The sequence below is a fragment of the Ustilaginoidea virens genome, chromosome 1, assembly GCF_000687475.1.
Source record: "Ustilaginoidea virens chromosome 1, complete sequence".
In the NCBI taxonomy this organism is placed as follows: domain Eukaryota; kingdom Fungi; phylum Ascomycota; class Sordariomycetes; order Hypocreales; family Clavicipitaceae; genus Ustilaginoidea; species Ustilaginoidea virens.
In genome coordinates this window covers 5,241,593-5,258,180 of record NC_057316.1, presented here as the reverse complement: position 1 = coordinate 5,258,180, position 16,588 = coordinate 5,241,593, and the positions used below count along the sequence as shown (strand labels likewise).

Genomic DNA, 16,588 nt, shown 5'->3' with positions numbered 1-16,588 from the left:
ATTTCGCATCTGAAGCGGCCCGACATCCTCCTTATACCAACCTCATATCTGGTCTTCTCAGCTGCAGCAAAAAAAAAAAAAAAAAAGGGAAATCAAACAGCCTGCGATAGAGACCGAGAATTCACCTCCCTACAGTCCTGTCGGCGATAACAGACTTTTGCTGCCTTACCGAATTCCCACTTCCTTCCGAGGGTATCGATATGTCGTCAGTTCCATAAAAAATTCTCCACGCACAGCAAGGAAAGCAGTCGCAAGCTCCCCAGAATTTTGGCACAAAACCTGTCCTAAGTCCCGAGTCCCGAGTCCTCGGACTCCGTTTGATGGTGGCTGCCCAGGCCCACACCTTTTCCGGAATCGCGCTGGTCTTCTCTATCCTTATTGAGCATGGGACTAGCTAACTAGGTAGTGAGCATTTAACCCTTGTACATTTCAAGCTGTATCCATTTGACTTACAGTGTTATACACAGGCATCACTTAGCAGCCTGTGATATCAGATCATGGATGACCATTACCACCACTTCCTGACATCTATGTCAGGAGTGGGATGCTGTTCCACGATAAGTGCGGATGAGTTGGCTAAATCAACCCACTCTGGCTATCTCAATGCCTTCCAAACACCAACAATGGGTGGCTCATATCCCAGTGTCGTTCATCTGGGAACATGTTCTGACAAAGATCTTTTTCAAACATCAGATGGCAGTAAAGCCCGGAGGAAGGCCGTCACAGGACACGGTTTTGGACATGATCATATCAAACATCGACGAACACGGTCAGGCTGTTTCATGTGCCGCAGTAGACGAGTCAAGGTAACGTTGGCTTTCCTTGCCTCCTTCGCTTTGCCCCCGTCTTTCCAAAAAGGAAAAAGGATAGGAGGGAGTGAAGAAAGGAACCAGCCATGCAATTGCTATGCCATGTGAGATAATGCTGACAATCATCTTTTGCACTTGATAGTGCGATGAGGCTCTCCCAATATGTGACCGTTAGTACCGCTATTGGTCAAGGCTAAACTGTTATTGACATGGCATGCTAGGCTGCAGAAAGGGCAATCGCGATTGCGTTTATCCTGACCCCCCAACTTCCAAGAGCTCCCAATTCAGAGGCAGTATAAAGTACAGTACAAAGCCATTCACCGACGGTGGAAATGGTGATTCCGACCCAGGGGTTAAGCCCTTGGAGACAATCGTGGACGAAGATGAAGGAGAAGATGTATCGCCCAGTGCGGGCTCTGATTCCACATGGTCAGGAACCAAGACGATCAGCTCCTCCGGTCATAAACTCTCCCGGAACGCAAGTTCTGAGAGCATGTCACAAGACAACATTAGGAAATCTCCTCCTTCTGTTCCTACCCTTTGCGGCACAGATGCAGCCGCGTCTCCCGATTCGTACTATCCGATGGGAGGACGGGCTGATTGGTCGCACCTTGCACCGGACTATCAGCACCATCTCAATTACTTTGCGGAAAACATTACGAATTTTCACTACAGCATCACCTACGACGAAGACAATTTTTTCGGCAGGATTTTGCCATTTCTCGCGGTGCAGCACGAGCCGTTGCTCAATGCCTTGGTCGGGTTCACTTCGTATCATGCTGCGCTGCAAAACCCAGACGGCAAGCTTCAAGGCTTCTTGACGTATTACAACAGAAGCGTCACTTTGCTTCTTGAATCATTGACCAAGAAGGAGATGAATAACGTGCTGAATCTCGTGACTATTCTCCAGCTATTAACCATTGAAGTGAGTCGACATGGAAGCAAGTACGAGGCTTCGCATCTTTTCTGACAGTTTCTTGACGCAGGAATATCTTGGCGACTGGGTCAATCTGATGGGCCATCAAAAAGCAGCCTTTCAGGTAATTCGAAAAATTTTCACGCCCGTCACGGTGATGCAAACAGCGGTTGGAAGAGCATGCATTAACTGGTACACGCGGTACGACTGCTTTGTTGCTATCCAGGGCGGGTTCCCAACGGATCTACCAAAGGCGTGGTTCAATCTCATGAACGAGCACTACAAGTCGCGAATGGATGCCGACGTTGATGATATTTCGTCGAAAATAAGTCTCAGATCAACCCGGTTACGTTCGATATCGTACGACATGTCTATATTGTATGCGCGTGGCAGCCGTGGACAGATTACCTCGGAGGATTTCGCTCGGGAGCACTCCAAGATCACTGACAAGCTCTTCCAATGGAAGACGACGTGGGACAAGGTTCTTGCGGACCCTGATTATCTTGTTACGGACTTTCCGTACATCAAGGAGCCGGATCCGGATGATATCGTGAATCCCTACACGACGGGTCTGCTGTACCACGGCTTGTTCTTCACCACCACTCTGATACACACGGAGTGGGCATCCACAATGTTGATGCATCTATCACAATCACCTGATATGCCATCCGAGAAAGTCTTCGCTGAAATGGCGGCACACGCGTACACAGTCTGTCAAGCCTTTGGGGCTGTGGAATCATGGCCCCTCAAGCCAAAGGGGGCCCTCATTCCATTCATGTGCTGCATCTCCATTGCGTCCGTCTTCTTGCCGCAAACTCCACGCAACCACATGTGGATTCGTCGCAAATTTGCTCTCTTGGAGAACATGGGGTGAGTCCAGCATCTGGTGCTGTAGCTGTTATCTACCCACTCTTCCCCTGCTTTTCCTTTGTTGCCGTTCTTTTTCAAGTCTCCTAAAGGGTTCCGCGATGTCCCGTCGGAGTCGGTCCTACCACCGCAACCGAGCAATCAACCAAGTCCGAAAATCCAAAAGTGAGACGGGACCTCTGACGCACGTCGAATAGATTCATCCAACCGACTGAACGCCGATTGAAACTGGCAGTACTTTTCCGTGATCCAAGTTGTGCTCACTGGTGGCTACCAAACGAGGAAGGGCTAACTCCCGTTTTACGAGCCATCAAACTGTTTGCTGATGAGAGAAACGCAGCAGCCGTGAATGCGCAGCATGAAAACATTCGAGAAGTGCGACACGTGTTTGCCAAATTGGAGACTGCTGAGCTTGCTTTTCAACAAGCCCAGCGCGACAGAGTACCCTGAATTGCTTGCGACTTGGGGGTTGTGGCGGGCCGTGTTGTAGCACTCCCCCTGTTCAATGCAACGTCGTCTTGTACATATTTGATGTTGGCACTGTAGGGGCAAGGAGGTTCTCAGCATGGATAGGGAAACACGGGTTGAGAATTGTTGACATTTTCCGGACAGAGCTGATGATGTTGGGAGGGTTGGCTTCTTGACCTGCAGTGGTGATGCTTTCCTGTGATGGAGAATGCAATACATCGCATACACAAACATGCCACGTCAGAGAAATTGGTTTGGTTTGGCGGGAAATTCCAGGACAAATCACGACATAATACGCAGATAGAAAAAAAAGTGTCGCTTGTCTGATGCTTGTCTGAGGGAAGGGGAAAGAGGTGGGGAAAGAAAAAAATCAAATCAAAGAATGGGTTATACAATATGCCTTTTGCCTTGCCTTCGTAAAAAAGTTCTGTTGCCAAACTCGCAAGGTTTCCCAGTACAAAACTGGCCTCCTATTTCATAGCCTTGATCAATGCAAGCAACCGTAACGCTGAGGGTATATGGGTAGTGCGTCAGCTCGGCACCTTTGTTTCCGTGTGATTTACTCTGGGTCCGTGACCTGTCCCGACTTTTCCGTCATGTCCTCTGCATTTACAATCCCCACCGGCTCGTCCTTGATCTCTGACGACTTGAGAGTTGGAGGAGGAGTCATTGCAGACTCTGCGACTATTTGGCCGGGGTCGTCAACATGGGGGGGTCTTGAGGCTTCTGGCAGCTCAGCAGAGTCTTTTGCTGACGTTGAATCGGACATTTCGTCTGGGTGAGGGGTGTCGACGACAACGACGGCTGGTTCTTCCTCCTTCAGGGCAGGTATAGAAGAAGGAGGAGGAGGAGAAGGTTCCACTGTCGTCTCGTCTGCTTCTGCCGGGTGTCCAGGTCTGCTTGACTCTTGCGACGCCCCCGAGATGGTGGAGTCGTCAACGACGACGGGCACCTCGGCCACGTCGGCTTCCTGCAAGTTGAATACGTGCAGATTCTGCATCTTGCTCGTGACGTTTTCTGTATCCTCCTCATCGGTCTCCATGACAGTGGTCACTGCGCTTCCTGTTGAAGGACTACTCCTGATGTGTCTCCGAGTGTTGGTACGGCCACCTGGGTGGAGGCTATCATCCTCCGGCGCCGCAGCTGGTCGCTGCTGCAGGCTCGGCTTGAGAATGGCGCAAGGTTTCTCGACCCCGGGCTCTGGGGGCGGAGCCTCGAGGCCCTCGGCTTCCGGGGGGAGCTTGTAGTTCTCCGCCGGCAGCAAGTCGTAGAGGTCGCAAACCATCTTGAAGAGGACGTATAAGCCGGTCTGGCTCTCGACGGACCAGAACACGCCGCGGTGCTGGAACCACGCGTGAGCAAAGATGCGATGCAGTCTTCTAAAGACGTTGACGAGGCTCTTGACACCCGCGTTCCTGCTCTGGGGGTCGCTGACGACGGCGAATCGGCTGGGGAACAGCTTCTGGTCCGAGACGACGTTGGCCGCCCAGTCGAGGGTGTGGCAGCAGTAGTCGATTGCGCAGCAGCTCTTGGGCTGCTCGTGGACGGCGCACAGGAACTGCCACTCCGAGGCCCGCATCTCGGGGCACGTGGTCGCGCTGCACGGGGGGTTGTCGAACAGGAACCCCACGATGAGGGAGTTGCACTGCGAGATGAGGAATCGGCAGAGCTCGTAGAGCCAGATGGTGCGTTCGACGCCCGTGGGGGCCTGGGCCAGCTGGAGGGCGGCTTCGCGGGCTATGGCTTGCGTGCTGCAGGCCGTGTGGTGGTAGTGCATTGCGGCGAGATGCTCCTGAAGCTGGAAAGCAGAGTCGAGCTACATGGGGTGGAGGGCGAAAAAGAGAGCATTGGGTCAGCCCGTGTTCAACCGCGACAGCAGATCCTCCCCCTTCCAACCGCGCGCCCTCCCCCGCCGCCATGCGCCATTCCGCGCGGACGTTGGTCTTACATCGCCGAGGGGAACAAGTGGTGGTCCAGTGGCCATATCGGCAGCTTTGGTGCCTGGATGGATGCGGCGGCGCGAGTTGGCATCCAGGACGGACTGCTCCATCTGCGCGGCATGAGGGCTTGCCGGCGCCCCTCCTGACGGCGAGTTGGGGCTGATTTGTATTTCCGCGGGCGGAGGCGGGCTCGGTAGGCGAGGCGAGCTGGGCGCGAGAGCCATGGCTGATGGGGGATGAAGGACGACGCACCTGATGAGGAAGGATGCGAGGGAGACGAGATGTTGATGCGCGAGCCAAGGCAGAAGCAAGCTTGAAGCTTGGGTACCTGATGGATGCATGGCATTGGTCAGATGGCATTGGTCAGGGGCCCAGCGGTGGGTACACGCGGCTCTTGGCGGGGCGCCAGCCTTTGGCCCACGCACGTTCTACGGAGTAACTCCGTACTCCTCCGAACTCCTCCGTACAAGCCCTTTGCGCCAATTGAACCTGGCATCTTTTGGATTCCAGAGTCAATGCCTTTGGACCAGCACTTCAGCTACTGTCTGGTCGCCGAAACCGCCTGATTTGCCGCGCTCTGTTTCGGTCCTGCTCTCGCCACTCGTTCGGATGCTGAAAGGCTATATGCCGGCTTGCAATGGACCTCGATACCGATGTCCCTCCAGAACTGGTTGACATCGAGGGCCAGGTGCAAATAGATGCTGATGATGACGTTGCTGTCAAAGTGCCCATTACCATCGTCACAGGTCGGTACATGCCCTCCTCGCACCAAGACGTCAACCTCGTCATTTAGCTGACTTGCTTGCCCAGGGTACTTGGGAGCTGGCAAAACAACCTTGCTGAATCACATCCTTACCGCTCAACATGGCAAGAGAATTGCCGTGATAATGAATGGCATGTTGCGCGCAGCCGTCCCCGTCCCCATCCTGCTGGGTGAGAAGATTATGCTAAAGCGTTCGGAATTTGACCTCGAGTACAGAGTTTGGAGATTGTAAGGCCAGCCCCTTGTCCCGTCGCACTGCCCCGTAGGTCACCACGTCTGACCTTGCGGTAGCCCTTGACATTGAGAAGTCACTCACCGTCAATCAGGGGGACGATAGAGTAGAGGAGTGGTTGGATGTGGGGAATGGATGCATTTGCTGCTCGGTCAAGTAAGGACCATCTATGAAATCCCCGTATATTTGACGTCTCAGACTAACGCCTTCAGGGATACCGGGGTCAATGCCATCGAGTCTCTGATGCAGAAGAAAGGCGCCTTCGACTACATCTTGCTGGAGACGACGGGCTTGGCTGATCCAGGAAACATCGCGCCGCTGTTTTGGGTAGATGATGGTCTGGGCAGCACGATCTATCTGGACGGAATAGTCACTCTGGTTGACGCCAAGAATATTCTGCGCAGCTTGGACGACCCCTCTGGGCAAGTGCAAGTGCAAGGCCAGGGGGACCATGACAACCATGGCCCGCTCATGACAACCGCGCATGTCCAGATATCCCATGCCGATGTCATCGTCATCAATAAAGCAGACCTGGTTACTGAGGATGAGCTTCAGAGGGTCAAGGCTCGTATTCGGTTCATCAATGGTTTGGCAAAGCTCCACATCACGGAGAAGAGTGTGGTTCCTCAGCTGCAAGGCTTCTTACTCGACTTGCATGCTTACGACCAGTTTAACGAGGAAGAGGAGAGGCTCAAAGGTCATAGTCATCTGGATCCTGTGAGTACCCAGGAGCAGCTTTCCTCCCCTCCCCTCATCCTCCTCTTTTTTTTTTTTCTTTTTTTCTTCTGGTTGCGAGTTTGAATCCCGTTTAGGCCGTTTTGATACCCGAAATCCACACCAGGTTGAACTAACTGAACAGACGATTTCAACCATATCCATACCGGTTCCGCGCGTACGTCATGACAAAGTGCAAGACATAGACAAATGGCTGCGTTCTGTCCTGTGGGACAGCAAATTACCGGAGGACGAAGGAGGAGATTTTGAAATTCACCGATCCAAGGGCCGTGTTATTTTGCAAGACGGGAGCGCCAAGATGCTGCAGGGCGTGAGGGAAGTGTTCGAGCTCGTTGATCCTCCCCAAACAGGTGAGACGCAACCAGACCAGGGCAAAATCATCTTCATAGGCAGAGGTCTCGTAGAGCACGATTTTGTGCGTAGTTTTGAACGTGCAGTGAGGTGAAGAAGAAGAAGAAGAAGAAGAAGAAACAAAGATGAAAACGGTACCAAAATTGAGCGTGAAAATCTGGCGCAACGGGAGGTCTGCCAATGTCAATGTTTGGGAGCTGGTTTTACTTGTGGTTTGTTCAATGGCATGTCGTTGTCAGCCTTGGTTTTCGTGCGCATGATTGGCTGCAGTGCAGCCTTCGGCACGGACCCACTTGAATCCGAAGCAGCCAACTTCATGGGTTTAGCCTCGTTAGCCTGCTGGATATCAGACCAGCAGAAGTTGCATCACCGAGAGCCTATCTCTGGATTCTCGAGCGAACAGAGCCGGCCGCCCAAGACACGAAGCGCGAGATCGGATCGCTGCGCATTCTTCCAACACGACCCGCGACTCGAATTTTACCATCGGCTCCACGCGACCAGGAGACATGATGAACCGGCCAGGTAGGGCAAACCCAAGTCTCCCATCGTTCTCTTGACCTTCGATCACCTCGCTGCGTCGACAAAACCCATACCCCCCCACACTCTGTCGGTCGGAAAGTCACATCGGCTCGGACGCATCACCGTGCTTCATCACAAGCCTTGGCACCATGTCCCGTAGGCGTTCTGCTCAACTCTCAGACTGTCGGACACGTCGTAACGGTAAACTAGACGAAAGTGGAACCGCTCAAATCTGATCGGAGTCATTGACCTCACAAGGTGCTTTTATTGGAACCAGGCGAGGAGGAAAATCAGTCTGTCGCAGTCGTGCTGGCATTGTTCTCGAGAAAAAAAATGAAAAAAAAAGAAAGAAAGAAAGAAAAGAAAAGAAAAGAAAAGAAATTGCACCGCGGGGATTCTTGCAAATCAAAGACTAAGGCTAATGTGTCTTCTCCAACCACAGGGACAGTGCCGCAATCTCTTAGGGGCATGCCTGTCAACTTTGGTGGCCAACAACAATCTCAACAACCAGGGCGAGCGGTTTCGAATCGGCTGCCGAACGGGAAGATAGGTATGAGCACCGAGACCTGCCATGCGACGCGATCCCAACCGCTTCAGACCTGCAGACTGATTGATTTGCGTCGGAGGAAACAGCGAATAATGGATCAGGCTGGGCCTTTGGCGGCAATGTGCCCATGGGTGGTGTTGGCTTCCAAAACCAAACCCGTCAATTAGGAGGAAATGTCAGTTTTGCGCAGAGCCTGAGCGGGTCGCAACCTGCCACTCCGTTGGATCTGTCGTACGTACTAGCCCTGAGTGCACTGTTCACTTCATCATTCACCACGCTCTTCCCTCACACATAGCCATTCTCGACACTTGGATCTTTGCAGTACCCTTGTTTTATGACATGATCCGAGTACTTCACCGTGACCAAGGTCAACACAAGCAAAACGGCGGGACCAAAGCTCTTGCGTCCGAAACCAGCGATTCTAGGTTATGCTGCCGCGGTCAAGGAACACTCTGTCGCTGCTGATATCGCGCTTGGCATCTTTTATTATGAACACAACGCATGAATTGCCCGCATCTGATGGCGCCGAGTACTAACAGTGTAACACAGCGAATTTCCATCACTTTCAAATAACTCACAATCTAACAATGCCAATCCGGCATCCATGTGGTCGTCTGGAGGCTCTCGAAGCCTGAGTGGCCCTGTGCAGCGAAATCAGTCAACTCCGGTATCGTCTCAGCAAGGTGGCCAAGAAGACCTGTTTTCTGCACCGTCGTCTCGTCTACCATCAAATCAGGGGTCGTTCCGTTTCGGGAATCAAAGCAACCTGGCCTCCGCCCCTCAAGGGCAACCCAGCAGTGTAGATGACTTTCCCCCATTAAATAGAAGTGGAAATGCAGACTTGGCATCAGACCGAAGTGGCAACTTGATGTCACTAGCATTCAAATCTCAACACGGCGCGTCCATCATGCATAGGGGGAACGGTCTGCTGAACGCGCTATCGGCTAATAGCCGCGCAAGCGATGCACGGTCACCGCCCGGAATTGGTGCGCTACAATCTATCTTTTCCCAAACCCTCTGCGCCTGGTTGCTCAGGGTTCGCTAACGTGAACAGGTTCGACGACGCGTGTCCAAGATCAGAAGCGGCTGGGAGCGGATGAGGAAAACAGGCAAAAGTCTACGCTGAGGGATATTGGGCTCGGCAAGCCAAGAACTGTGGATGGCACAAGTTCAAGCGTACTAGGGGCCATAGGGAACGATGAGGCGTCTGCGAAGCTGAGGGACGAAAAGGAATCACAAGCCCCAGAGGCGGTGGACCCTCTCGCTGGGATGGCTCCTGTGGATAAATGGGGGATCAAGGGATTGCGGACACTGATGAACAACTATCCGGACTACCACGCAATGGTGGTTGGCATGGACCCCTCGTCAATGGGACTTGATACCAACTCGCAGGAGTAAGCTGCCCGTTACCTGGCTGGAGATGTGCTGCAACGTTGCTAACAGATGCAGCCTGATCTCAACGCAAGTGTATTCCTTGTTTGATGACGCTCCTCCGCGGCCGACAGTCAATGGACACAGAGTACGGCTACCTGATTGCTACAACGTAACCAATGTCCAGCCTTTTGAAAGCAAGATTCAAAACTTCAACGATGACACGCTCTTCTGGATCTTCTACAGCTTTCCAGCAGATGCCAAACAGCAAATGGCTGCGGCGGAACTGTAAGTACATCGACATCCTGTTGCAGGGACTGGTGTGCTATCGGGCGGGTTGAACTTGACGACTCTTTGCAGGCATTCCCGCAACTGGAGGTGGCACAAGAAACACCAAATATGGCTCACCAAAGACGAGCACATGACGCCTCAGATTTTGAGCCCCAATCACGAGCGGGGCTTTTATATCGTTTGGGACATTGATCAATGGCGAAAAGACAGGGTATGAATGAGAGCAATCCAATTGTCACTATCCTCCTCACTACTAACATGCTGCATCTTTCTTTTTCCCTTGCCGTTAGCGAGAACTGAACCTGTTCTACGGTGACCTGGATACCACGTTAAGTCAAGCGCCTACGATACCGTAACGTCGAGCAGCGAGCAGCGAGCAGCAAGGAAGGGAGAATGAGCGGATTCAAGGCGATAGTGTTGCAATCTTGCTTCATCTGTGGCTGTTCGGGCTTACTGGACTTGAACCAACATGGGTGCGGGTGACCCAAGGTCGGTTAATGCAATCTGGACTTTTGTCTCGGTGGCCAAGGGGCGTTTGGATGCGCAGGAGCAGTACAGGACTTTTCTGTGACAGAGGAATGCACTTTTGGCATGAGAAAGAAAATCAAACGCGCCCCACCGCTACTTGCCGCTACTTGCCATTACATGCTGTACTTGATGCCATGTGAGACTCTTATCGGTTGTTGATTTTGTAGTCAATGGAACAAGATCTCAGCCTGTGATTTGTTTTTGTTACCGAAGCCCTGTGTAGGCACCGCCTCTTGCTTCCTATGACACGACAGTGCGCAAGAAAAGGGAGGCATGGTTCCTGCCTCGATTCCCTGCCCATTTTTTTATTTTTAGTTGGTTTTGGTTTTCTGCACTTACATATTTCTTGGTTGCGCTTGCGGCCAAGAGCGAATCTCTTGACTTTCATGATAAGTGACGATGGACGGACCAATCATGTCTCTGCTACAGGGTTGGGTTGCGAACCCTGTTTTGTCGGCGGTAATAGCCCGAGGTTCCACCACTGAGCAGGCTGGGAGCTCTGGGACTTGATACCAGCAACATCTGATATGCTCTCCGCTCCCCGTCACCGAACACGCAGAGTCACGTATCCACCTAACTATCAATCATTTGAAACAAGAAAATAAAAGAGAATATAAAGGGTGCGAGGGAGAGAAAAATCTTGGGACAAGAAAAGGGCAGGCCGTACGGAGCACGGGGTACTGTCGTTTGTTTGTTGCAACAGGAGTTGTGGCTCGGTAAGTGCCTGGACGGCGACGGGGTCCCCTATTCGCCTATTCGCCTATTCGCCTGTTCTCGCCTGTTCGCCTGTTCGCCTGTTCGCCTGTTCGCCACCTAGACTTGCATCGACGGCTTGGTCAACCTTCGATACAGAAAGACATCATCTCGCTGCTGACGCCGCCGCCGCCGCCGCCGCCGCCGCCGATCGGGGGCTCAGCAGACCGACACATGGCCAACGAGCAAATCTCTCTGCCATACTTGGCAGGACTCCTTCTTTTGTCGGGGTTGATCATCCGCTACCTATTCTTCTCGCGAAGTCAAGCGTCTCGGTCGTCCAGATCTCCCGAAGACGTGCGACGCTCACGGGAGGCAGCCGTGGAGCGAATCCAACAAATGTTCCCTCAGACGGACCGACGGACCCTCTTGTGGGATCTCCAACGCAACGGGGGGAGCATCCAGAACACGACGGAGCGCATTCTCGCCGGCCGCTTGGAAACGGTACGTCCCGAACTTCATCCCCTCACGCGTCAGTGCTGCTGGGCGCACCTCGGGTCTCGAGTCCAAGGAACGAGTCCCCCGTGCTAACTAACCCGGCATCTTGCACTAGCCCCCCATTACTTTCCAGCCGCCTCCTCCGCCCGGCCAGTCTGCATCCCTTGGAGCGAGCGCAGTCTCTGCCACCAGCAGAGCGGCCGATAAGCCGTCGCAGCCGGACTTGATCACGCGATATAACCTGACGAGCAAGCTTGACGATGGGGGCCAAGAAGAATCTGCCGGGGCAAAGGGCTGGAGCTCCAGCCGGGAGGAGAGGCAATCCGCGCTGCAGAAGCGGCGGGACGACATGATTCTGGCGGCGAGGAGAAAGATGGAGGCCAAGATTGCAGCCGAGAAGGCGATGCGAGAGGAGTGAAGAAAAAGTGCAATGGCGATGGGCCACCGCGTTGATGCAGCCGAACCCTTTCCCCCCGCCCCCCAAAGCTCAGCAGTCAAACACCTTTCCTCATGGGTAGAGAGTATCCCCGATTCGTGTCGGATCCGGAGGTGATGGAGTCTCCCCCTATCAAGTCAGATGCACAAGTCGCCCGTGAAGTGACGGGACCGAGTAGGGACAGTGTTTTGCATGCAGTATCACGGATTCACCGGTGCTTTGGGGCTACTGGCTCTTGTCTATCTCACCACTACTGGTAGTTCTTGCGGAGGGCGTTTTACTCTTGGGGGGATATTCCGTCTGCTTCGTACGATATACCCGTGGGAATCAGGCCACTCGCTGAATGAGCTTCTGCGCACACCATGACAAGGCTTTGGAGTCGGCGTACTGGGAATCATGCGTGCTCTTATCTGGGACTATGTCTTAAACCAGACGGCTCCTACTCGCGTTCCCACTTTGGGTAATAGGGTAGATATGATGTATTGACTTGACACAGCCTTAAGCTTCAAATGTTCTTAACCAGGTAGGAAGTACCTCGAGCATACGTTTAATGGCTCCATGCACGGCTATTTAAGTGCCTAGAAAGAGGTAGGCGCCCAGGTACCTAGTAGCTACATGTACCTACCTAATTTAGTGATTTTTTCTCGGTATAATTGAATAACCAATTGATGGCCGAAATAAGATCTTTGGTAGAAGAAAACATTGCGAGCATTCTCCTGCTACGTTAAAACAGAGACCGCGCAAGACGATGCTTAGGTCCTTACATCCGAGTCCCGAGTAGACCAGACACAACCTGAGGCAGGTGTAGCAGGATGCAACGTTGGTCTAATGGACGCAAGGCACCCGGAGCACTCCGTACAGTTGACACCTTTAGTGAGGTAGGCGCACGTCTGGTTACCCCAGTGGTGCCTGGCATTTCGTCACCGCGGGGACCATGACTTCTTTCACGTAGCCATCTTGTCTCAAGGCAGCTTTTTCACAGGCGGCTGGCTGAGCCTACAAACAAACGGAGTCGAGAGGCCCCAGAGTCCGAGCATCGGCCATTATATCATTGCTGCCGTTTCGTTACTCATGATGTTTTATTGAATCTTGCTGCCAAACCTCACTGGCCCTTAGCATCCCAGAGCGCAACCCACGAGGCTGATATCAACCCGATCAGTTTACGTGTCGGGAGATTAATCTCCGTTTGCATTCGAGAGTCAACCAGGTGGGTGGCTCCTGTCATCCTTTCTACCTCTCCATGGACTTGGCTGATTCTTCAGACGGCTGCTCTCTGATAGACAGCTCGATAGATTGGAACCTCGCTTGTTTTTGCAGACCGATAGACGACAACTTCTTCTTCTTTTCTTTTTTTTTTTCCCCTACCAAACGACCCAACAATCTAGCCGATCACATAATAACTTACATGCTGATTGGGGGCTTATCTCTCGAGCACCCAAAAGTATAAAAGTCTCCCATCTCCCGTGGCGGACAGTTAGTCGAGTCCGGATGCCATGGCAGTCCAAAGGGACTATTATGATGACCTCGAGCTGCCTCGAGATGCAGAAATCAACGACATTAAGAAGCAGTTCCGAAAGCTGGGTAGGACGGCCGCCCCCGAGTCTTGCAGTCTTTTTTCCAAGGAAAGCATGAATTGACAATGGCGTACAGCTTTAAAGTACCATCCCGACAGAAACCCGGGTCGGGAACAAGAAGTCAACGCCAAGTTTCAGATTATCCAGGCCGCACATGAAGTTCTCTCGGATCCGACAGAAAAAGCAAAGTATGATACGACTCTTGGGCGATCTGCTGCCCGAGGCCCTGGCGCATCTGGCGTAAGGGGCAATCCTTGGGCAAACGCCGGCGCTCAGTTCCCGACGCCGCCTCGCCGGACGACTCCGGCGAAAAACGCTCAGCAGTCTGGTGCGCAACGGTGGCAGACGAGATTCTCGACTGGCGTCCCACCTACAGCAAAACAAACACATGGTCTAGATCCAGAAGCTAAAAAGAACGCTGCCAAGGCCTTTGAGAATATGCGCAAGCACTCCCAGCGAGAGCCGCGATCATCCGAACCTCCTCCTCCACCGCCTCGACAACCCCCGCGCACCGAATCCGCTAGACAACGAGCAGAAGCATCTTTCGGCTCTAGGAAGTCCGGGTACTATCCTCGCTCAACCGTGCCTGGCGACGAGCCCCCTGTAACCAGGCAGAATTACTCAAGCACCGAGCGAAGGGACGTACCTCCTCCTCCCCCTTTCCGTCCTGGTCAGAAACCCATGCCCGATCCTCTGAGTCAGTTTAGAGACAAGAAGCCTTCCTTCGATACCCATCAGGGTGAGTCAAAAAGCGCAATGGGAAAAGCTTGATGCTGTGGAGCGCTGATAAGGCCTCACCACATCAACAAGTAAAAAATAACCAAGCTGACCAAAAGTCATGCGCAGAGGACCAGCAGCAAAGCTCCGGCTTTCCCGGTAATCCAAACCCAGCAAGCAGCGATCGTAACACCGAGAGGCCTGTGCAAGGCGATGGTCAGACGCACCGGGCAGACCAAGAGGTGCCTCCATATACCGCAAACTCATCGAGACCCGGTGCCGAGTCTGGACCAGCGGTCAATCGAGCTTCTTACCAAACAAAGTCGGCATCTACCACAGATCCTAAGAGTGAGTCATTCGAGAGGGTCCGTTTGCCACGCCAAGATAACCGAGTACTAACGGACGGCAGCAGCTATTAACGGAGACGGACCTTCAATGTATGACAAACCTCGAAGCCAAAACTATTCTTACGAGTCTGTCGCTTCTTCGTGCAAAACCTATCCTTCAGTTCAAGACACGAAACAGTTACATGAAAATGCGCCCCTTGACGGTTCGACAACAAGCGTTGATCAGGACCGCCGCCCCAGTGGGATACTGTGTGGTAGCGCCACCTCCTTTTGCTTTGAGCGACAACAGACCAATATTCTGAACGAAATCATCAGAAACAGAGATGCACTTCCACTTTTTAGTGAAGGGAAGAGATTTGAAGCTTTTCTCAACCCACCTCGGTGTACGTCACCATATGCGCAGTTGGCTAATGGACATCAAAATGACAGATTTAGCATCCCAGTTGATGATGACATTTTCAGCCACTCAGGCACGACATCTGGAGGTCATGGCTTTACAAAGAGCAGCTTGGATGATATAAACACGAATTTTGTCAAAGACCAGGACCCTAATACCTGGCAGTTCAGAGCTTGCACAGAAGAAACCGATGCAAATGTGGGTAGAGGACAATCTCCCAGCGGCCGCCCTTACCAACCTCGGCGCACCCGGCATCCTGTCATGCGCAGCGATTATAGTGCTAATACTGCCTCCAACGCCACACAGGCCGAGAGCGGTTTCAATCCCCAAGGATGGAGTGACAAGTTCGGCCCACAGACATTTGTTCCTCAGCAAGCGCCTGCCCCGTCAGCTTCGCCGACACGTGCCAGCAGTCGTGGCAACTCCAAGAGGAGTAGGACAAAGGCTACCGGAGCAACAGCTGTAGCAGTTGAGGAGGTCAGCAGCGACGAGGACAGCTACGAGTGGCGCGGGAGGAATGCAAATGCACCACCGGGTCCAACAGCAACAGACGGTCCGCAAGCCATGGACATTGATTCATCATGCCAGCCTTCTGCTGCTGAGGAGGCTCAGGCTCAATCAGTGCGGAACATACCTGTCGAACCGTCCCGGCCAGAATGGCGTGCTGGCAACCTAGACGGGATGTCTCAGGGCACAGCAGCGCCGCGACCGGCTGATATTCCTCTGTATTCCAATGCTGCCGGGTCGGAAGACAGCGACGAGTTCAGAACTACCTTTGCAGAGTTGAAAAACGTGGCACCCTTTTCTCAGCAAGGGGAAGGACTGGCGTCATTGGGCGGCCTGAAGGATAACTTGCCGTTTGACAGCAAGGCCTCGGATGTTCCTCCTGTAACCTTGCCAAGAACACAACCTCTGGCATTTCCCGCCGCTCCAGTGGCACCCCGGCCACCACCTGCACTTGCAGTTGAAGGAATGACACCGACTGCAGCCTCCTGGGCCAAGTACCTCACTGAGTTTGGCCATTACTTAACATTGTGGGATTCCTTCAACGGCCAGGTCGTTGACCATTTCGCCACTAGAAAGTCTCTCATCGCTGATATGCGGGCAAGCAAGGGATACGGTTTTCTGGGGACTCGTGGAGGCGGGGAATTACAAGAGTATTACAACTGGGTTCAGCAGGATAACGACGTACATGGACGATGGATGAAGGAATGCGAGGAGCACCAAGGTCGTCTGCAAGAATTTTTAGCGTTTAGAGACAAGATGAAAGGTGTTTACACCTGAGGAAGGGGGGTTGGGGGGGATTTTTTTTTTTTTTTTTTTGACAGAGCATCCCTCCGACGAGTGATATGCTTTAAGCGCCGCCTTTTCTCATCTCCTCGATAAGCGATACCCGCATCATTTATCTCTTGCATTCAGGTTGCTGGGTGTTTTGTCTACTTCCATGACATGCGAGGTGTCGTGCTCTGTGGGATCGGACGTACGACGATGACGGGCACCTAGGATATCAACGGTAACTAGCAAGTTCTATCTATTGTATGCGCACCTAAACTGAGGCACCGTGCTAGGATGAGGGCGCTTTGCAAGAC

General features: G+C 52.9%; 6 protein-coding genes across 6 annotated transcripts; 5 read left to right on the top strand and 1 right to left on the bottom strand.

Annotated features, from left to right (window-relative positions):
* Positions 1 to 782: 782 nt before the first annotated feature.
* Positions 783 to 3,042, top strand: UV8b_01203 (uncharacterized protein; the record flags this gene model as incomplete). Its single annotated transcript, XM_043138701.1, has 5 exons — positions 783 to 806; positions 952 to 979; positions 1,031 to 1,734; positions 1,796 to 2,595; positions 2,790 to 3,042. 5 exons carry the CDS (start codon positions 783 to 785, stop codon positions 3,040 to 3,042), a joined length of 1,809 nt encoding a protein of 602 aa, XP_042994635.1.
* A 577-nt stretch (positions 3,043 to 3,619) lies between these two features.
* On the bottom strand, positions 3,620 to 5,224 carry UV8b_01202 (uncharacterized protein; the record flags this gene model as incomplete). Its single annotated transcript, XM_043138700.1, has 2 exons — positions 3,620 to 4,876; positions 5,009 to 5,224. 2 exons carry the CDS (start codon positions 5,222 to 5,224, stop codon positions 3,620 to 3,622), a joined length of 1,473 nt encoding a protein of 490 aa, XP_042994634.1.
* A 413-nt stretch (positions 5,225 to 5,637) lies between these two features.
* Positions 5,638 to 7,175, top strand: UV8b_01201 (uncharacterized protein; the record flags this gene model as incomplete). Its single annotated transcript, XM_043138699.1, has 6 exons — positions 5,638 to 5,746; positions 5,811 to 5,894; positions 5,980 to 5,991; positions 6,055 to 6,151; positions 6,208 to 6,712; positions 6,855 to 7,175. 6 exons carry the CDS (start codon positions 5,638 to 5,640, stop codon positions 7,173 to 7,175), a joined length of 1,128 nt encoding a protein of 375 aa, XP_042994633.1.
* A 412-nt stretch (positions 7,176 to 7,587) lies between these two features.
* Positions 7,588 to 10,165, top strand: UV8b_01200 (uncharacterized protein; the record flags this gene model as incomplete). Its single annotated transcript, XM_043138698.1, has 8 exons — positions 7,588 to 7,603; positions 8,043 to 8,150; positions 8,234 to 8,378; positions 8,697 to 9,133; positions 9,202 to 9,541; positions 9,597 to 9,806; positions 9,879 to 10,020; positions 10,100 to 10,165. The coding sequence occupies 8 exons, from the start codon at positions 7,588 to 7,590 to the stop codon at positions 10,163 to 10,165; spliced, it is 1,464 nt and encodes a 487-aa protein (XP_042994632.1).
* Positions 10,166 to 11,264: 1,099 nt separating this feature from the next.
* Positions 11,265 to 11,946, top strand: UV8b_01199 (uncharacterized protein; the record flags this gene model as incomplete). The annotated part of the gene is made up of 2 exons (XM_043138697.1): positions 11,265 to 11,534; positions 11,644 to 11,946. The coding sequence occupies 2 exons, from the start codon at positions 11,265 to 11,267 to the stop codon at positions 11,944 to 11,946; spliced, it is 573 nt and encodes a 190-aa protein (XP_042994631.1).
* Positions 11,947 to 13,457: 1,511 nt separating this feature from the next.
* On the top strand, positions 13,458 to 16,283 carry UV8b_01198 (uncharacterized protein; the record flags this gene model as incomplete). Its single annotated transcript, XM_043138696.1, has 6 exons — positions 13,458 to 13,545; positions 13,615 to 14,277; positions 14,385 to 14,603; positions 14,665 to 14,692; positions 15,032 to 15,197; positions 15,306 to 16,283. 6 exons carry the CDS (start codon positions 13,458 to 13,460, stop codon positions 16,281 to 16,283), a joined length of 2,142 nt encoding a protein of 713 aa, XP_042994630.1.
* Between the last annotated feature and the right edge of the window lie 305 nt (positions 16,284 to 16,588).